Source organism: Drosophila melanogaster, chromosome 2L (genome assembly GCF_000001215.4).
Source record: "Drosophila melanogaster chromosome 2L".
Taxonomy (NCBI): domain Eukaryota; kingdom Metazoa; phylum Arthropoda; class Insecta; order Diptera; family Drosophilidae; genus Drosophila; species Drosophila melanogaster.
In genome coordinates this window covers 1-21,563 of record NT_033779.5, presented here as the reverse complement: position 1 = coordinate 21,563, position 21,563 = coordinate 1, and the positions used below count along the sequence as shown (strand labels likewise).

Below are 21,563 nucleotides of genomic sequence, written 5' to 3'. Positions count from 1 at the left end.
GATTATATATACAAAAATTATTATAATTATATAAAAGTTGGCGACCATATCAAAAAGGTTGCTATAAAAACAAATGGCAATTTATAGCGGAGTTTCACTCCCAAAGCGATGTTCTCCACCCATTCCAGTCAGTCATGGTAAATATACCTTCTAAAAAATATATGATTTTTTCGATAGAGATACACGGGCACACTAGACCCACCGATCGCGACTTTGTGTGTGTTAAAATGACGCGCATATCGTTTTGGGCTAATAATATTGTTCACGTTTTATAAAACAGATACACGGTTAAGCTCTGACCGGTCGTATTATTATCTGTGTGTTCTTGGTTGACACGTTTATTTCATTTATTCTCATTTAAAGCAACGATGTGAAGAACAGTGCGGGCGTTTCTCAACATAAGAATACATACAAACTTATGCGTGATGGTGAGCAAATAAAATAGTTCAAAAAATTACTCGGCCACCGCCTTAACCGTACAAACGGAAATACATAAAGGTAAAGGGCTCAACAACAGTATTACTGATTAGGCAATTGATTTATATTTCAAACTTCTTAAATAAAGTGTCCACAAATATGTATGTTCTTAGCATAGAGGCGTAGTCGGTGAGTCAGCCACGCCAACAGTTAACAGTCGTCATTTTGCTGTCTGTCTAACACGCAATTTGTGTGTGTATATGTGAATAAACAGATACCGGTATGCAATCGCAAAGCTGGTCAACTGTAAAGATCGGTATGTACTCAAAATTAGGTCATCACCTTGTTATGCAGATACATTTGGGAAACAGTTGACTTACTTGGTATTGGTTATCAGCCGAAAAGCAAATGGTGATACGGTTTTGCACCTCAGCTTACTCACGGATACATACCTACGTACATAAATGTATGTATACGGTATACAGTCTTAGAAAAAATATTAGTACCGACCAGCTAGCGTTTGCCTAAAACGCTTTTACAAAAATAAACGTATATGTTTTAAGTTGTTTTTTGTCCTAATTAATACATTTATTATTATTTATTTATGAATTTTAGAGCTTTAATAGTAACTAAATTGTTTAAACAAACTTTAAAAAAGATTTACAAATAAAAAAATATTTCGTGTGCGTGACGGAATTGCTAGTTCATTAAAGGGAGGTACATATGTACATACATACACATTGCAAAGAGTACAGATCGCTCATCATTTCATTTTTCCTAATGTACATATACATATGTACAAACATGTTTATTAAACTGCCTACATGCAAATCTTTGAAGTTTTAAGAAAATAAGCACAACTAGTTTGGAAAATCTTGGGAGCCAAGATCTATCTGTCCACTGATTTTCCTATGACTTCAAGAATGTAAAACCCTTTTTGTTAAACAAATTTTGATTAAAGTATACCAGAATAATATTAAACGTATCGTCCGTATCTATAAAAGGTATTAATAGTATTACCTAAATTTAAATTCTCGGTTTTATTCATAAGAGTGAAAAAATATACAAGTTCCTTTTTAATTTTTTACTTATTGAAAATTTGATTAATTTTTATTATTATTTTCAGTTTAGAATAAATTCGGCCACAATTAATATACTTATTTATTCATCAAAACCAAACCACCACAAGAGCATAACCAATCATGTTAAAGTTTATCAGAGGAAAAGGGCAGCAGCCCAGTGCTGACAGACAACGCTACATCGTAAGGTAAAACAAACAATTTTCTCTTTCCGTTCTATTTTTTTTTTTTTAAGTATTTGTAGCCGATTGGTATATTTTGTGGGGTCATTTATTTTGATCTTGGGTGGTAAATACATTTTTATGGAAGTTAGAAGAAAGCTTATAATTTATGAGGAATAAATAAATACCTCCTTTTGAATCTTTTGTTATGTCTTCTCCTATGTGCATACTTTTGGGCATTAACATTTAGGTAAATTTTTTCCACCGCAACTACAAGTAAACCGCATACACACACAGTATTTTGTAGACTCGCGCCACAAAGCACCGCATAAAAAAGGTTACGGTGCTTTTTTGCTCGTTTCTTTTGTGCACTCCTTCTATGCGGTGCCAAATATGAGGAGGTACCTGAAGCTTGGTTGATTTTGTGAGTGTCTTTTTCCACAGCATATTTTTGTGTATTGGCTACTTTAAAAATTCTATTATATCGTTGTGCTCGTAATGTTGTCCATTCCTTTTAAATATTTTCGAATTAAATATACCATAGATGTTTCCCTATTACCATAATAGTTTAATAAATATACGTATATGAAATTTTTTTTATCCTATGTTAGTATAAACATGTTATTCAACAAATAAAAGTAGGTCAGAGGTAATCGCCATCCAGCTCCAGAAAGAGGGGGGAGCTGATAAGATTGCGTTTATGTACCTAATGGGTTGGGTAAGTGGCTTGGTTTCACAAACACCCTTATTTCAGGTACAAAATAAGTATGTCATAGACGGCGTAAAATTGATAAGATTTTAAAGTCAAAAGAAAATGAGTTTATTCGCCTGTAACTGCGTTAGAAATCCAAATACACCCGCAATATTATATGTATAGAAAGAAAAAGTTTGATGCAACAACAAATTTAAAGTTGTTTGGTATTTTGTAATGGAAAGTTTGTGTCACTAAATATGGTTTTACTTGAACGCAGATTGGACATGGTCACACTGCCCACAAAATCACGACATTGCGTTATAAATGAAGCACATCTAGTTTTGTGTTGAAAATGTGGTTCACAATTTATATAGCAGGTTATGGTAAAACATCGATCGTTCCGAAAAATTCCGCTCGTTGGCACATTTCCTAAATTTTTCGTGCGACAGCGGTGATTAATTACAAAAATTATTATTATAATTATATAAAAGTTGGCGACCATATCAAAAAGGTTGCTATAAAAACAAATGACAATTTATAGCGGAGTTTCACTCCCAAAGCGATGTTCTCCACCCATTCCAGTCAGTCATGGAAAATATACCTTCTAAAAAATATATGATTTTTTCGATAGAGATACACGGGCACACTAGACCCACCGATCGCGACTTTGTGTGTGTTAAAATGACGCGCATATCGTTTTGGGCTAATAATATTGTTCACGTTTTATAAAACAGATACACGGTTAAGCTCTGACCGGTCGTATTATTATCTGTGTGTTCTTGGTTGACACGTTTATTTCATTTATTCTCATTTAAAGCAACGATGTGAAGAACAGTGCGGGCGTTTCTCAACATAAGAATACATACAAACTTATGCGTGTTGGTGAGCAAATAAAATAGTTCAAAAAATTACTCGGCCACCGCCTTAACCGTACAAACGGAAATACATAAAGGTAAAGGGCTCAACAACAGTATTACTGATTAGGCAATTGATTTATATTTCAAACTTCTTAAATAAAGTGTCCACAAATATGTATGTTCTTAGCATAGAGGCGTAGTCGGTGAGTCAGCCACGCCAACAGTTAACAGTCGTCATTTTGCTGTCTGTCTAACACGCAATTTGTGTGTGTATATGTGAATAAACAGATACCGGTATGCAATCGCAAAGCTGGTCAACTGTAAAGATCGGTATGTACTCAAAATTAGGTCATCACCTTGTTATGCAGATACATTTGGGAAACAGTTGACTTACTTGGTATTGGTTATCAGCCGAAAAGCAAATGGTGATACGGTTTTGCACCTCAGCTTACTCACGGATACATACCTACGTACATAAATGTATGTATACGGTATACAGTCTTCGAAAAAATATTAGTACCGACCAGCTAGCGTTTGCCTAAAACGCTTTTACAAAAATAAACGTATATGTTTTAAGTTGTTTTTTGTCATAATTAATACATTTATTATTATTTATTTATGAATTTCAGAGCTTTAATAGTAACTAAATTGTTTAAACAAACTTAAAAAAAGATTTACAAATAAAAAAATATTTCGTGTGCGTGACGGAATTGCTAGTTCATTAAAGGGAGGTACATATGTACATACATACACATTGCAAAGAGTACAGATCGCTCATCTTGCATCTCATTTTTCCTAATGTACATATACATATGTACAAACATGTTTATTAAACTGCCTACATGCAAATCTTTGAAGTTTTAAGAAAATAAGCACAACTAGTTTGGAAAATCTTGGGAGCCAAGATCTATCTGTCCACTGAATTTCCTATGACCAAGAATGTAAAACCCTTTTTGTTAAACAAATTTTGATTAAAGTATACCAGAATAATATTAAACGTATCGTCCGTATCTATAAAAGGTATTAATAGTATTACCTAAATTTAATTTCTCGGTTTTATTCATAAGAGTGAAAAAATATACAAGTTCCTTTTTAATTTTTTACTTATTGAAAATGTGATTAATTTTTATTTATTATTTTCAGTTTAGAATAAATACGGCCACAATTAGTATACATATTTATTCATCGAAACCAACCCACCACAAGAGCATAACCAATTATGTTAAAGTTTATCAGAGGAAAAGGGCAGCAGCCCAGTGCTGACAGACACCGCCTACAGAAGGACCTTTTTGCTTATCGTAAGGTACAACAAACAATTTTCTCTTTCCATTCTATTTTATTTTTTTTTTTTCGTATATGTAGCCGATTGGTATATTTTGTGGGGTGTCATTTATTTTGATCCTGGGTGGTAAATACATTTTTATGGAAGTTAGAAGAAAGCTTATAATTTATTAAGAATAAATAAATACCTCCTTTTCAATCTTTTGTTATGTCTTCTCCTATGTGCATACTTTTGGGCATTAACATTTAGGTAAATTTTTTCCACCGCAACTACAAGTAAACCGCATACACACACAGTATTTTGTAGACTCGCGCCACAAAGCACCGCATAAAAAAGGTTACGGTGCTTTTTTGCTCGTTTCTTTTGTGCACTCCTTCTATGCGGTGCCAAATATGAGGAGGTACCTGAAGCTTTGTTGATTTTGTGAGTGTCTTTTTCCACCGCCTGTTTTTGGCTACTTTAAAAATTCTATTATATCGTTGTGCTCGTAATGTTGTCCATTCCTTTTAAATATTTTCGAATTAAATATACCATAGATGTTTCCCTATTACCATAATAGTTTAATAAATATACGTATATGAAATTTTATAAGAATTTTTTTTATCCCATGTTAGTATAAACATGTTATTAAACAAATAAAAGTAGGTCAGAGGTAATCGCCATCCAGCTCCAGAAAGAGGGGGGAGCTGATAAGATTGCTTTTATGTGCTTAATGGGTTGGGTAAATGGCTTGGTTTCACAAACACCCTTATTTCAGGCACAAAATAAGTATGTCATAGACGGCGTAAAATTGATAAGATTTTAAAGTCAAAAGAAAAAGAATTTATTCGCCTGTAACTGCGTTAGAAATCCAAATACACCTGCAATATGAATCAAACAAAATCAACTCATAACGAGATCTGATAGCAACTTCTTAAAACTTTTTTTGTATAAAAATACAATTTATACAATTAGATAAGATTTACCAAACCTTTTTTCGATCAATGTAAATATAGTATGATAGTAGGGACTGCTGTCTACAGTGATGTTTATAAGAGACATACTTAAGAGCAGCATTTAAAGCTTTGGGCGCTTTTTGAACTTAATTTAAATTCAAACCTCAATATTTATTGAGGTTTTTATTCCCGTTAATTGTAAAGAAAAATGCTGTATTAGATTCGGTAAAAGTATGTAAATGGTTTAAGAAAGCGTTCCCGACTCTATAAAGTGGCAAGTAATCTGACGATTTACCAGATCTTGGGAACTGAAAAAACTAGAATGTTTTGGAAAACCCTTTTACAATTAAGAAATGAACCAAACAATTTTGAATTATTAAGAATCTGTAATTGCTTTTTGAAACTTTTTAATATTTTTTTCTTTTAGACGGCACAGCATGGCTTTCCTCATAAGCCTTCGGCTCTTGCGTATGATCCAGTTTTGAAACTTATGGCAATAGGGACGCAAACAGGGGCTTTAAAAGTTTTCGGTCAACCCGGAGTTGAATTGTACGGTCAGCATACTTTGTTAAACAATTCAGCATCGGAGCTTAATGTACAATTACTTGAATGGGTGTATGGAACTGGTCGCATACTTTCGTTGACGGCAGCGAATCAATTAATTCTATGGGAGCCAGTTGGAGCAACGTTGCTGCCAATCAAAACACTACCGTTTGACGGCAAACTTAAAAAAGTTTCATCGCTGTGCTGTTCTCTCAGTAAGGATCTGCTATGGATTGGAACAGAAGGTGGAAACATCTATCAACTGGATTTACATACATTTACCATTAAGGAGCCTGTAATTTACCATGACGTTGTGCTAGAGCAGGTGCCACCAGCCTACAAGCTAAATCCTGGTGCAATTGAGTCAATCCGCCAACTTCCAAACTCCCCTAGCAAACTTCTAGTTGCATACAATCGCGGCCTTTGTGTTTTGTGGGATTTTGAAAGCGCATCTGTCCAGCGAGCATACATAGCCCCTGGACATGGACAGAGCGTTGGTCTTACAGTGAACTTCGAAGGATCTGAATTTACCTGGTACCACGCTGATGGTTCATACGCCACTTGGAGCATAGATAACCCAGAACCGCCGTCGAATGTTAATTATGTGCCTTATGGACCTGATCCATGCAAAAGCATAAATCGACTGTACAAAGGCAAGCGAAGGTTAATATAACTTAAACACAAAGTTTTTTAGATGTGTACTAATTTCTCGTTCTTTTAGATCCAACGATGTAATTGTTTTTTCCGGCGGCATGCCACGGTCAGCATATGGTGATCACAATTGTGTGTCCGTTCACGCCAGCGATGGACACAAAGTGTGTCTTGACTTTACGTCTAAAGTGATTGACTTTTTTGTGACCTTTGAAAATAATAGAGATGTCGCTGAAGTTCTTGTTGTACTACTTGAAGAGGAACTCTGCGCTTACGATCTTACTGACCCTAATATTTGTGCTATCAAAGCGCCATATCTTCACTCTGTCCATGCATCAGCTGTCACTTGCAATTACCTTGCTTCTGAAGTCGTACAGTCGGTATATGAAAGTATTTTAAGAGCTGGAGATGAACAAGACATTGACTATAGCAATATTAGCTGGCCTATCACTGGCGGTACTCTCCCGGATAACTTAGAAGAATCTGTAGAAGAGGACGCGACTAAGCTTTATGAGATTTTGTTAACTGGTCACGAAGATGGTTCTGTTAAATTTTGGGACTGCACTGGAGTGTTGCTTAAACCAATTTATAATTTTAAAACTAGCAGCATTTTTGGAAGTGAGTCAGACTTCCGAGATGACGCAGCTGCAGATATGAGTGCGGAACAAGTCGATGAAGGAGAACCGCCATTTCGGAAATCAGGACTTTTTGATCCTTATTCAGATGACCCTCGTTTAGCAGTGAAGAAAATAGCATTCTGCCCAAAAACCGGACAACTTATTGTTGGTGGCACAGCGGGCCAAATAGTTATAGCCGACTTCATAGACTTACCCGAAAAAGTGTCTTTAAAATACATTTCAATGAATTTGGTCAGCGATCGTGATGGATTTGTGTGGAAGGGTCACGATCAGTTAAACGTGCGATCGAACTTATTAGACGGAGAAGCAATTCCTACGACGGAACGTGGTGTAAATATATCGGGAGTACTGCAAGTTTTGCCGCCAGCCAGCATAACATGCATGGCACTCGAAGCAAGCTGGGGCCTAGTATCTGGTGGGACTGCGCACGGCTTAGTTCTCTTTGACTTCAAAAACTTTGTTCCAGTATTTCATCGCTGCACTTTAAACCCAAATGATCTTACTGGAGCAGGAGAGCAGCTGTCTCGTCGAAAGTCTTTTAAGAAATCATTGAGGGAGTCATTTAGAAAGCTTCGCAAGGGTCGATCGACCAGGACCAACCAGAGCAATCAAGTACCAACAACGGTTAGTAAGATAATATATACTCAACTAGTCTTTTATATTAAATTCACAATCCTACAGCTGGAAGCAAGACCCGTCGAGAGGCAAATAGAGGCTCGTTGTGCAGATGACGGGCTAGGATCCATGGTGCGATGTTTACTATTTGCCAAAACTTATGTTACTAATGGTAATCAACATTTTGTACTGTTATTAGTTTTGATGTAACGATAAAAAAAAAAAAAGGTAACGGAAATAGTCTCTGAACCACGGCCTCGCGAGAATTGAACCCAAAAGCTAAAAACATACAGTGCTTTTCATTTTGGGACGCCCAGAGCTTTAATTATATTTTTGTGCAACAAATTTTTATGCATTGGATATATTGATCAAAGTTTTAAAGGTATATGTATTTATGATCAGTTTAAACAGCCGACTACATTTGACTATGTCCGTCCTTAGAAAGAAATTCAGTCATTACAATATTCCTTGCTAGTCTATCGATATGCTATAAGTGTTAAAAGTGCTTTTGCATTTACTCTGGTTTGACAATATATTTTATTGATATTGATTTCGTTTCATTTACTAGTTGGAAAACAGTTCTTAAACTAATTAAATCATAGTCTTTTTGTTTTCGCGATTTCGATCTATATGGCAAATTTTGTTTTTAAAATTTCACCTATCCTCCTACTATTTCTGTAATGGGTAACTCGACTGTAGCGTCTATTCTTTTGGTGTTCTGTATATGTACATCTAATTTGTTGTATAATTTTTACATTTTCAGTCAACATAACGTCGCCAACTTTGTGGTCAGCAACAAATGCCAGTACAGTCTCGGTTTTCCTTCTGCATTTGCCACCAGCGCAGACCGCGGCAACTGCCGTCCCGTCGGCAAGTGGCAATGCACCACCACACATGCCCCGCCGAATTTCTGCGCAGCTTGCTAAAGAAATACAATTAAAACATCGTGCTCCTGTGGTGGGTATTTCTATTTTTGATCAGGCGGGTAGCCCTGTCGATCAGCTGAACGCCGGTGAAAACGGGAGTCCACCGCATCGTGTACTTATTGCTTCCGAGGAACAGTTCAAGGTGTTTTCACTTCCGCAACTAAAGCCGATTAACAAATATAAGCTTACCGCTAACGAAGGTGCTCGGATTCGCCGCATCCATTTTGGTTCGTTTAGTTGTCGCATATCCCCGGAAACACTGCAGAGTATGCACGGTTGTAGCCCAACTAAGTCCACGCGTTCACATGGCGATGGAGAGGCGGATCCTAATATCAGTGGAAGCTTGGCTGTAAGTCGTGGAGATGTATATAACGAAACAGCATTGATATGTTTAACGAATATGGGCGATATCATGGTTTTATCAGTACCTGAATTAAAAAGACAGCTGAATGCCGCAGCAGTGCGACGGGAAGACATTAAGTAAGTCACGCATAGTGCTATTATTTTAATTTTTTGGACCTAATACTGTATTTTAACTTTTCAGTGGAGTTTCGTCACTTTGCTTTACAAACTCTGGAGAAGCACTGTATATGATGTCTTCTTCTGAACTGCAGCGTATTGCTTTAGCCACGTCCAGAGTCGTGCAACCCACTGGCGTTGTTCCAGTAGAACCATTAGAAAATGAAGAGTCTGTGTTGGAAGAAAATGATGCAGAGAATAATAAGGAAACCTACGCATGTGATGAAGTTGTGAATACATATGAAATTAAAAATCCATCAGGCATTTCAATATGCACAAGGCCTGCAGAGGAAAACGTTGGAAGAAATAGTGTTCAGCAAGTTAATGGAGTCAACATTTCAAATTCACCTAATCAAGCTAACGAGACTATCAGCAGCTCTATTGGCGATATTACCGTTGACTCGGTGCGCGACCATTTAAATATGACGACCACCACTTTGTGTTCTATTAATACAGAGGAAACCATTGGTGAGTAATCATTTATTTACTAACATTATTCCACCTATTTTAATTTGCTGTTTTGTACGTATCTACATTTAAATGTTTTCGTTTCGACATTAGTTACTTTCGGCAACATAATTCTTATAAAAATTTACTTTTTAAAAACTTGATTTTAAGTATACGCACCAAACAACTTTAAATATATACTTTTATCTTATTTTAAAAGCACGGGCCCACATTATATCTGTACATAACTTTTTTTTTCTGTCATCTCTATGAAAATGTAGGTCGCCTATCTGTACTTAGCACGCAAACCAACAAAGCCAGTACTACCGTAAACATGAGTGAAATTCCAAATATTAATATTTCTAATTTAGAGGACTTGGAATCGAAAAGGTGTGCTTCTACAAGAAACATTGACATAAGCTTTAACCTACTAATTTTTTTTTTTTACCTAACAGAAATACGACGGAAACGAGTACTAGTTCTGTTGTAATTAAATCTATAATTACAAACATTTCTCATGAAAAAACGAACGGAGACAACAAAATAGGAACGCCAAAAACAGCGCCTGAAGAAAGCCAATTTTAACATTGACAGAAGCCGTAACCTACTAATTATTTTATACCTTTACAGAAATACGACGCAAACGAGTACTAGTCCTGATGTAATTTAATCTATAATTACAAACATGTCTCACTAAAAATCGAACGGGGACAGCAAAATAGGAACGCAAAAAAATTAAATTAAATTAAACGCGATTTACATACAAACAGAAATGACAGAATGATAATATAAAATATTCATTTTTTATTTGGCTTAAGCGATGTTGTTGTTCCAAAACCATATAATTATTTATGATTTTATGTAATGTTTTCATGTATTTTCGCGTAGTGACTTTATACCCTTTACCCGTATGATGAAACGAAACATGATATTTGTAGAAAGGTACAAAGGATAAAAGTTGACATTTAAGGCCGATTGTAAAATATTAAAACGCAACCTGGATAACATGCCGATTAATTACTTCTGTTCGTCCGTATAAACACAAATACCGATAAATTGGTCCGTCCCCATTTAATAAATTGTATATTAAAATGGTCTTTATTTTGGATAAATAATTCAAATTATATAGGAACATTTGGGTTTTAAGGGATAGAAACAGCGCTGGTGTCTTTCATTTCCGTTCGTATGACCGTTCAAAGATTATAAAAAAATTGTCGTGCCCACATTTTTTAAATTTCTTTTATTTTCGGTTAAAATATTGTGATACAAAAAAATGCCCTTACAAAATTAGGACAACAACAATTTGCTTTATTATGATGAACAAATTAGGAGTACAAAAAATAGCCTGATGCAAGGATGGGGAGAAAAAAGACCTTGAAGTTCAAAAGAATTTGTTGTATCAAATCCTCAATAAGAAAACTACTTAAAATTAAAAGCGTGTTTCAAATTAATTGTAGAATATTTCGTAAAATGAAATTGCAAACTTTTTTAGCACGAAATTACATGTATTTAATTCTTTGGCTAATACGTCAGTTAAAAAAGGCTACATTTTGATGATACTCACAAATGTAATTTTTGCATTCTACACAGGTGCAATTAAAAAATTATGGTTTTTATGAGTTTTAGAGGGAAGAAAATATGTCAATATGAGAAGTAAGTTAATGAGCCTTCAAGTACTTTAGTACATAATGTAATTTAATTTTAGAAATCCTACGGCTTTATATTCAATTGTAAAGTATTTTAAAATTCCTGACGATTTGTAGTAATTGTTTTGTTCTTAGCTTTTTTGCATTCTCCTCCGTTACTCCGTTACTCGTATAGTAAAAGGTATAGTATATACAATAGTATTGTAGATTCGTTGAGAAGTATGTTACAGGCAGAAGGAAGCTTTTCCGACCATATAAAGTATATAATTGAGTATTTAGCTTAGGATTATTAATAAAACATGTATTTTATTTAACAAACTGGCTTTACAATATTTTGTGGAAGAACACCGATCTATTTAGTTGTAGGTCTCAAACTGAAAACTCCTAATTTTGACTTATTTAAAGATCATACCTCGGTTTTGAGCCTTAGAGGTTTGTATGAGTGATTTTCTAGAATGATCTTTGTACTTCGTTACAATAAATTGTTTTCTTCTACTCTAATATAGTTGGAATCGAGTAATCCCTAGATAAGAGTTAGGCTTAAAATAGTAAATTACAAATATTGAATTGGACATTACAATTGCATATTCTCAGCTTGCTGTATTGTAAAAATTAATTATTAACTCGAAGAGATTCGGCAATTAATACGTCCCTATTCGCATTGTTTTTACTTGGGGAAATTTTATTGAAAAACTAGATTCTCTGTTACAATCAGATATGAGAACAAGTTATTGCACCAGCACATCTCTCGGCCAGCTCAATTCAATTAAATAGCTAAGCACTTGTTGCGAATTCATGCTTGGAGTGTTTACGTAAGATTTGTAAAAATAACTAAACTGGATTCTCCACATTCTTGCGTAGCTGTGTGATTCTACTGTCACAACTCTCCGTCGACGATTTCTAGAGCCATCTTCTTGCGGAAGTACAACATTTCCGACTGGGTAAAGGTAATTGGCACATCACACGTTATATACTCGGCGAACATGCAGCTGAAGATACCGCAATCGCTGCCATCTAACTGTCGTGGTATATTCTGCACGCTCTCAATAACAAAATCGCTGGTATCAAACTGCTTTTTGGGCTTGAATATTGACTCTTCGCGTAGATATTTCTCTAGAGCGTCCAGCACTGGTCGGTTTGGCTTTCCCTTTGAGTCATAATACCGGATTGTCTTGTTCCGCAAGTGTATGATGGCCATGCACCAGTGGACGCCGTTGCAGTGCACTGGTACCGGGATTATGTCCTTGCTGAACAAGTCCACTTTGCGAGTCCAGCGCTTAATGCCTGCATGCCCAGCTTGCAGGAGGCGGGGCACGAAGAATGTGTTTATGGCGTAAGTGGCGGGAAGTACGCCAGATCTCTTCTCCGACCGTTCTGTCAGCAAGGACATGTAAAAGTTAATGACCTCGTCGTTAAGCCATTTCCCATTAATAAACGTGCATATGTCTTCGGTAGTTATGTGTAGGTTAAATTTAAAAATAATTTCCTAATATAAGATTTTAAAGCGCAAGCACCACAACGTTTTCAATGGGTACGAAAGACATCAATATATTCGTTGCCATACCGTCGATTTATCATCCTGTGTAATTTCGTTAAAGCGATCGTGGTGCTCCTCTGTTAACGGAATGAGCTTGGTCACTTTCTTCACATTTGGCTTGTCCAAGGGCCCGAGTACAAAAATGGGCTTGTGGGCGATACAAGACTGGAATATGTTTTCCACTACTTTTCGTTCATAGGCACGGAGTTCATCTATGTTCTTTATAGCACTGAAATTCGAAAAAAGCCTCTGCTCTTCAGCTAATCTAAGACGATGTTTGGATTTCTCTTCACAGTCCGCCGCTCTTGCTTTAAATTGCTCGGCGAAGTCATCATTTAAGTTGACGCAGCTGGCAAAACGACGGTGCAAGGATTCTGTTCTGGTGAGTCTGGTAGGTTGAGGGGTTAACGGCTGTGGTGCGTCACTAATTGGTGATAAAATCAGCATTTTGCATTATTGCCACTGATTCGGATATGGATGGATATAAAAAATTTATTTACCTTTTGTTGGTTTCACTGACTTTCTTGACCTCCGAGTTATCAGTAACCGGTTCGGCGTAGTGACTGCCCACGGAATTACTTTGGGCTGCGGTACGGATAAGGTAGATATACTGCTCTTGGTCCATGCGCTCCATTTCCTGGGATAGAATGCTTCTGTCAACTAGTGCCGGTGGTCTGCGCACCGTATAGCTGGAGTGCCCACTTACGCGGGAGTTGGCGAAGCCATTCTGGCTTAGACGCACAGCATCCGAGTAAGTCAAGGGCCTGAAAGATGGCCCGGCGTTGGCAACTCTCTGTGACGACTCCTCATCGTCTGAGAGGAGGTCAAATGTGGTGGGTATGTAGGGGGCTTCATTGCGCACCTGGTGCTGCGTGTATACTGGCGGATTAAATATTGAGATCCGCTCTGAGCTCTGTGGCTGATCCCGCTCGCCCATGGACTTCTTGTAAATCAGGTCCTCGGCAGCCTCATTCGTTATGAAGCGGGGATAGCTGTTGTCCACACGCCGATACTTGTTCAAACGTGGGTTCTCTTCTCGGTTGCTGAAAGTAGAGAAAACATAAGTGGAAATCTCTACATGCGAGTAGCAATGGATATGTCTAATATTTGTAATTATTTCACTCTACTCGTCAAGTATGTATTTTTCCTAAGCGCTTAGGCTTACTTAGTTCGATTCAGATAAAGAATTCGTATTCTAATAAATAAAATCACCTACATTTAGTAGAATAATTGATAAATGGTTAAACATTTTAAAGTGTTTAAAACGGTCTACAATTATAATATTGTCCTCTCCTCTCTAGTTTTTGTAAAAGCTAAATTCTGATTTTTTGCCGGAAACTATTTCCTTATTTGGGCATAAGAATAGAATGAAATCGCAAATTATTCCCAATGTATTGGTATTAAAACTAAAATTTTACGCTGTGATAGCATTCAATAAAACAGCACAAAAGAGCAGTTACATGTTTAAAAGCGCACAAAAAAACATATTTTCATACCAAAGTCGTTTCCTGATTTAAAATTACATTTGTAACGGTTTTGTTGAAAAATGTTAAAATTAAATCCCAAAAATAAACGCATATGCGCAAATAGGTATTAAACATTATTATTATTTGGAGAAAAGATTGTTCGAATTGTATTTTAACTAAATCAATTTATAATATTTAAATATTGATAAAGAGTAAAAAGTAATTTGATCTGTAGAAATACACTTTATAAGTAAAGGCCATCAATAGAGATCCTATACCCGGCAACGTTCAGTCCTAATTCTACCGCGAAGAAAATGAGCGGCAATTTTAATATATTTTCACCTCTTCATTCCGCCGCCATTTTGTATTGCCAACATTTTTGTGAGAGTAAAATTTAGACCACTCCTCTCGCGTGACCTATCATTTTTGTCCCAATAAAATCTATCCCTCTTCATCATTCGTGTTTTGGCTTTCGAGTTTGCGGTAATATAGGAGAGATTGAATGAGATGAAGTTATTGTATATGCAACCATCCTTTTGCGCCGCCATTTTGTGCTGCATAAGACGTTGCGGTGAAATTCGTTCTGATTTCCGTCAACTAATAATTAACTTTTTTGAAATAAGAATTAAAGTGAAATCGCACAATAATATCCTTTTAATTGGAATTTACAATTTTCGTTGCAGTCATTATATAGTCTAGCTTCCTATTGCGCGGCTATTTGGCGTGGCATAACACGTTAAATAATTTTCCTTCTGATTTTCACGCAACTAATAATTCGCTTTTGGAAATAGGGATAAGAATGATATTGCAAAATAATTTCCAGTCTATTGGAACTTACAATTAATTCTTTAAAAATTATTTACCAATGTCATGATGGAACCCTTGCAAAATAGCCCCATTTAGCTGAAAGTAAGATTTCAACATTATTTAACCAATTTTATAATTTAATTTCAAGTAAATGTTCGGTTAAATATTCATCAAAAAAGAAAATTATATTAATTTAATAGACAATGCCGTTAAAAATTGCAAAGGTCAATCTATTCACAGAAATACACAGATTTAAATATAGTCGATGAGTACCTTTAGACAGTCATTTTCGGTAGTATTTATATGGATGAGAAAATGATCGGCATTTTAAATATATAATCTCGTTCGTCCGACGCTATTTTGGGTCGAGGAGCTCAATACAATGGCACTCTTCTCGCATACGCAATCATTTTCGGTCTCTATAATATGGGAGAGACAAGGAGAGGCAATCTAAATATCTCTCTTGCTCTCTCTGTTGTACATTGTCATTTTGGTCTTGCGGTAATAAAAGAGAGTGAATGAGAGGCAGGCAATATATATTCGAGCCTTTTCTTGAGCGGCCATTTTGCGCTGCACTGAACATTGCAATAAACTTGCTTCTGATTAGCGGCAATTTGAATATATTATCATCTCGTTCGTACGCCGCCATTTTGGGTTGCAAAAAAATCGTAGAGCACAATATGTTGGCACTCCTCTCGCATACGTGCTCATATTTGGTTCCCATAATATGGGTGAGACAATGAGAGGCAATCTGAATATCTCTCTTTCTCTCTATGTCGTGCATTGTCATTTTGTGTTTGCGGTAATATAAGATAGAGAATGAAAGGCAGTCATTATATGTTCAAGCCTATGTTCTATGTTCGAGCTTATATATTCATGCCTTTTTTTGAGCGGGCATTTTGTGCTTTATTTTATGTTGCAAGGAATTTATTTTTGATTAGCGGCAACTTGAAAATATTATCATCTCGTTCATCCGCCTCCATTTTGGGTTGCCAAAAAATCGAAGAGCACAATATGTTGGCACCACTCTCGCATACGCGATCATAATTCACCCTACAATTTGCCAGAGAAAATGAGGGGCAATTTAATTATCTTTTCTGCTCTCTCTGTCGTGCATTGTCTTTTTGAATCATCTTATCATTATCATCTCGTTCGTCCGCCTCCATTTTGGGTTGCCAAAAAATCGAAGATCACAATATGTTGGCACTACTCTCGCATACGCGATCATATTTCACCCTATAATATGGGAGAGAAAATGAGAGGCAATCTAAATATCTGTTCTGCTTCCTCTGTCGTGCATTGTCGATTTGGGTTTGCGGTAAAATAAGACAGAATGAGAGGCAGTCATTATATAGAGAGCACAATATGTTGGCACTACTCTCGCATACGCGATCATATTTAATAGGCAATCTAAATATCTCCGCTGCTCTCTCTCTCTGTCGTGTATTGTCTTTTTGGGTTTGCGGTAATATAAGACAGAGAACGAGAGGCACTCATTAGCACAATATGTTGGCACTACTCTCGCATACGCGATCATATATTGTGCTGTATTTAACGTTGCAATGAATTTATTTCTGATTAGCGGCAACTTGAATATATTATCATCTCGTTCATCCGCCACCATTTTGGGTTGCCAAAAAATCAAAGAGCACAATATGTTGGCACTACTCTCGCATACGCGATCATATTTCTCCCTATAATATGGGAGAGAAAATGAGAGGCAATCTAAATATCTGTTCTGCTTCCTCTGTCGTGCATTGTCGATTTGGGTTTGCGGTAAAATAAGACAGAATGAGAGGCAGTCATTATATAGAGAGCACAATATGTTGGCACTACTCTCGCATACGCGATCATATTTAATAGGCAATCTAAATATCTCCGCTGCTCTCTCTCTCTGTCGTGTATTGTCTTTTTGGGTTTGCGGTAATATAAGACAGAGAACGAGAGGCACTCATTAGCACAATATGTTGGCACTACTCTCGCATACGCGATCATATATTGTGCTGTATTTAACGTTGCAATGAATTTATTTCTGATTAGCGGCAACTTGAATATATTATCATCTCGTTCATCCGCCACCATTTTGGGTTGCCAAAAAATCAAAGAGCACAATATGTTGGCACTACTCTCGCATACGCGATCATATTTCTCCCTATAATATGGGAGAGAAAATGAGAGGCAATCTAAATATCTGTTCTGCTTCCTCTGTCGTGCATTGTCGATTTGGGTTTGCGGTAAAATAAGACAGAATGAGAGGCAGTCATTATATAGAGAGCACAATATGTTGGCACTACTCTCGCATACGCGATCATATTTAATAGGCAATCTAAATATCTCCGCTGCTCTCTCTCTCTGTCGTGTATTGTCTTTTTGGGTTTGCGGTAATATAAGACAGAGAACGAGAGGCACTCATTAGCACAATATGTTGGCACTACTCTCGCATACGCGATCATATATTGTGCTGTATTTAACGTTGCAATGAATTTATTTCTGATTAGCGGCAACTTGAATATATTATCATCTCGTTCATCCGCCACCATTTTGGGTTGCCAAAAAATCAAAGAGCACAATATGTTGGCACTACTCTCGCATACGCGATCATATTTCTCCCTATAATATGGGAGAGAAAATGAGAGGCAATCTAAATATCTGTTCTGCTTCCTCTGTCGTGCATTGTCGATTTGGGTTTGCGGTAAAATAAGACAGAATGAGAGGCAGTCATTATATAGAGAGCACAATATGTTGGCACTACTCTCGCATACGCGATCATATTTAATAGGCAATCTAAATATCTCCGCTGCTCTCTCTCTCTGTCGTGTATTGTCTTTTTGGGTTTGCGGTAATATAAGACAGAGAACGAGAGGCACTCATTAGCACAATATGTTGGCACTACTCTCGCATACGCGATCATATATTGTGCTGTATTTAACGTTGCAATGAATTTATTTCTGATTAGCGGCAACTTGAATATATTATCATCTCGTTCATCCGCCACCATTTTGGGTTGCCAAAAAATCAAAGAGCACAATATGTTGGCACTACTCTCGCATACGCGATCATATTTCTCCCTATAATATGGGAGAGAAAATGAGAGGCAATCTAAATATCTGTTCTGCTTCCTCTGTCGTGCATTGTCGATTTGGGTTTGCGGTAAAATAAGACAGAATGAGAGGCAGTCATTATATAGAGAGCACAATATGTTGGCACTACTCTCGCATACGCGATCATATTTAATAGGCAATCTAAATATCTCCGCTGCTCTCTCTCTCTGTCGTGTATTGTCTTTTTGGGTTTGCGGTAATATAAGACAGAGAACGAGAGGCACTCATTAGCACAATATGTTGGCACTACTCTCGCATACGCGATCATATATTGTGCTGTATTTAACGTTGCAATGAATTTATTTCTGATTAGCGGCAACTTGAATATATTATCATCTCGTTCATCCGCCACCATTTTGGGTTGCCAAAAAATCAAAGAGCACAATATGTTGGCACTACTCTCGCATACGCGATCATATTTCTCCCTATAATATGGGAGAGAAAATGAGAGGCAATCTAAATATCTGTTCTGCTTCCTCTGTCGTGCATTGTCGATTTGGGTTTGCGGTAAAATAAGACAGAATGAGAGGCAGTCATTATATAGAGAGCACAATATGTTGGCACTACTCTCGCATACGCGATCATATTTAATAGGCAATCTAAATATCTCCGCTGCTCTCTCTCTCTGTCGTGTATTGTCTTTTTGGGTTTGCGGTAATATAAGACAGAGAACGAGAGGCACTCATTAGCACAATATGTTGGCACTACTCTCGCATACGCGATCATATATTGTGCTGTATTTAACGTTGCAATGAATTTATTTCTGATTAGCGGCAACTTGAATATATTATCATCTCGTTCATCCGCCACCATTTTGGGTTGCCAAAAAATCAAAGAGCACAATATGTTGGCACTACTCTCGCATACGCGATCATATTTCTCCCTATAATATGGGAGAGAAAATGAGAGGCAATCTAAATATCTGTTCTGCTTCCTCTGTCGTGCATTGTCGATTTGGGTTTGCGGTAAAATAAGACAGAATGAGAGGCAGTCATTATATAGAGAGCACAATATGTTGGCACTACTCTCGCATACGCGATCATATTTAATAGGCAATCTAAATATCTCCGCTGCTCTCTCTCTCTGTCGTGTATTGTCTTTTTGGGTTTGCGGTAATATAAGACAGAGAACGAGAGGCACTCATTAGCACAATATGTTGGCACTACTCTCGCATACGCGATCATATATTGTGCTGTATTTAACGTTGCAATGAATTTATTTCTGATTAGCGGCAACTTGAATATATTATCATCTCGTTCATCCGCCACCATTTTGGGTTGCCAAAAAATCAAAGAGCACAATATGTTGGCACTACTCTCGCATACGCGATCATATTTCTCCCTATAATATGGGAGAGAAAATGAGAGGCAATCTAAATATCTGTTCTGCTTCCTCTGTCGTGCATTGTCGATTTGGGTTTGCGGTAAAATAAGACAGAATGAGAGGCAGTCATTATATAGAGAGCACAATATGTTGGCACTACTCTCGCATACGCGATCATATTTAATAGGCAATCTAAATATCTCCGCTGCTCTCTCTCTCTGTCGTGTATTGTCTTTTTGGGTTTGCGGTAATATAAGACAGAGAACGAGAGGCACTCATTAGCACAATATGTTGGCACTACTCTCGCATACGCGATCATATATTGTGCTGTATTTAACGTTGCAATGAATTTATTTCTGATTAGCGGCAACTTGAATATATTATCATCTCGTTCATCCGCCACCATTTTGGGTTGCCAAAAAATCAAAGAGCACAATATGTTGGCACTACTCTCGCATACGCGATCATATTTCTCCCTATAATATGGGAGAGAAAATGAGAGGCAATCTAAATATCTGTTCTGCTTCCTCTGTCGTGCATTGTCGATTTGGGTTTGCGGTAAAATAAGACAGAATGAGAGGCAGTCATTATATAGAGAGCACAATATGTTGGCACTACTCTCGCATACGCGATCATATTTAATAGGCAATCTAAATATCTCCGCTGCTCTCTCTCTCTGTCGTGTATTGTCTTTTTGGGTTTGCGGTAATATAAGACAGAGAACGAGAGGCACTCATTAGCACAATATGTTGGCACTACTCTCGCATACGCGATCATATATTGTGCTGTATTTAACGTTGCAATGAATTTATTTCTGATTAGCGGCAACTTGAATATATTATCATCTCGTTCATCCGCCACCATTTTGGGTTGCCAAAAAATCAAAGAGCACAATATGTTGGCACTACTCTCGCATACGCGATCATATTTCTCCCTATAATATGGGAGAGAAAATGAGAGGCAATCTAAATATCTGTTCTGCTTCCTCTGTCGTGCATTGTCGATTTGGGTTTGCGGTAAAATAAGACAGAATGAGAGGCAGTCATTATATAGAGAGCACAATATGTTGGCACTACTCTCGCATACGCGATCATATTTAATAGGCAATCTAAATATCTCCGCTGCTCTCTCTCTCTGTCGTGTATTGTCTTTTTGGGTTTGCGGTAATATAAGACAGAGAACGAGAGGCACTCATTAGCACAATATGTTGGCACTACTCTCGCATACGCGATCATATATTGTGCTGTATTTAACGTTGCAATGAATTTATTTCTGATTAGCGGCAACTTGAATATATTATCATCTCGTTCATCCGCCACCATTTTGGGTTGCCAAAAAATCAAAGAGCACAATATGTTGGCACTACTCTCGCATACGCGATCATATTTCTCCCTATAATATGGGAGAGAAAATGAGAGGCAATCTAAATATCTGTTCTGCTTCCTCTGTCGTGCATTGTCGATTTGGGTTTGCGGTAAAATAAGACAGAATGAGAGGCAGTCATTATATAGAGAGCACAATATGTTGGCACTACTCTCGCATACGCGATCATATTTAATAGGCAATCTAAATATCTCCGCTGCTCTCTCTCTCTGTCGTGTATTGTCTTTTTGGGTTTGCGGTAATATAAGACAGAGAACGAGAGGCACTCATTAGCACAATATGTTGGCACTACTCTCGCATACGCGATCATATATTGTGCTGTATTTAACGTTGCAATGAATTTATTTCTGATTAGCGGCAACTTGAATATATTATCATCTCGTTCATCCGCCACCATTTTGGGTTGCCAAAAAATCAAAGAGCACAATATGTTGGCACTACTCTCGCATACGCGATCATATTTCTCCCTATAATATGGGAGAGAAAATGAGAGGCAATCTAAATATCTGTTCTGCTTCCTCTGTCGTGCATTGTCG

At 37.0% G+C, this 21,563-nt stretch overlaps 1 protein-coding gene and 1 pseudogene across 11 annotated transcripts, besides 2 other annotated features; one reads left to right on the top strand and one right to left on the bottom strand.

Moving 5' to 3' along the window:
• Nucleotides 1-187: 187 nt before the first annotated feature.
• On the top strand, nucleotides 188-11,725 carry l(2)gl (lethal (2) giant larvae). 11 transcript variants are annotated; one of them, NM_001258875.2, is made up of 11 exons: nucleotides 188-498; nucleotides 591-733; nucleotides 1,549-1,684; nucleotides 4,352-4,511; nucleotides 5,853-6,631; nucleotides 6,690-7,881; nucleotides 7,939-8,044; nucleotides 8,636-9,278; nucleotides 9,343-9,785; nucleotides 10,046-10,154; nucleotides 10,220-11,725. In NM_001258875.2, exons 4-11 carry the CDS (start codon nucleotides 4,428-4,430, stop codon nucleotides 10,347-10,349), a joined length of 3,486 nt encoding a protein of 1,161 aa, NP_001245804.1. In that variant the 5' UTR covers nucleotides 188-498; nucleotides 591-733; nucleotides 1,549-1,684; nucleotides 4,352-4,427; the 3' UTR covers nucleotides 10,350-11,725. The 11 variants fall into 11 exon arrangements, with proteins under 11 accessions (NP_001245804.1, NP_722587.1, NP_001245801.1 ...); NM_164352.3 differs by lacking the exons at nucleotides 591-733; nucleotides 4,352-4,511 and having other exon boundaries at nucleotides 188-215; nucleotides 364-498; nucleotides 1,544-1,684; NM_001258872.2 differs by lacking the exon at nucleotides 591-733 and having other exon boundaries at nucleotides 188-428.
• Nucleotides 11,615-11,676: a mobile genetic element.
• Nucleotides 11,705-11,838: a mobile genetic element.
• Nucleotides 11,839-12,079: 241 nt separating this feature from the next.
• CR11023 lies at nucleotides 12,080-14,035 on the bottom strand (annotated as a pseudogene).
• Between the last annotated feature and the right edge of the window lie 7,528 nt (nucleotides 14,036-21,563).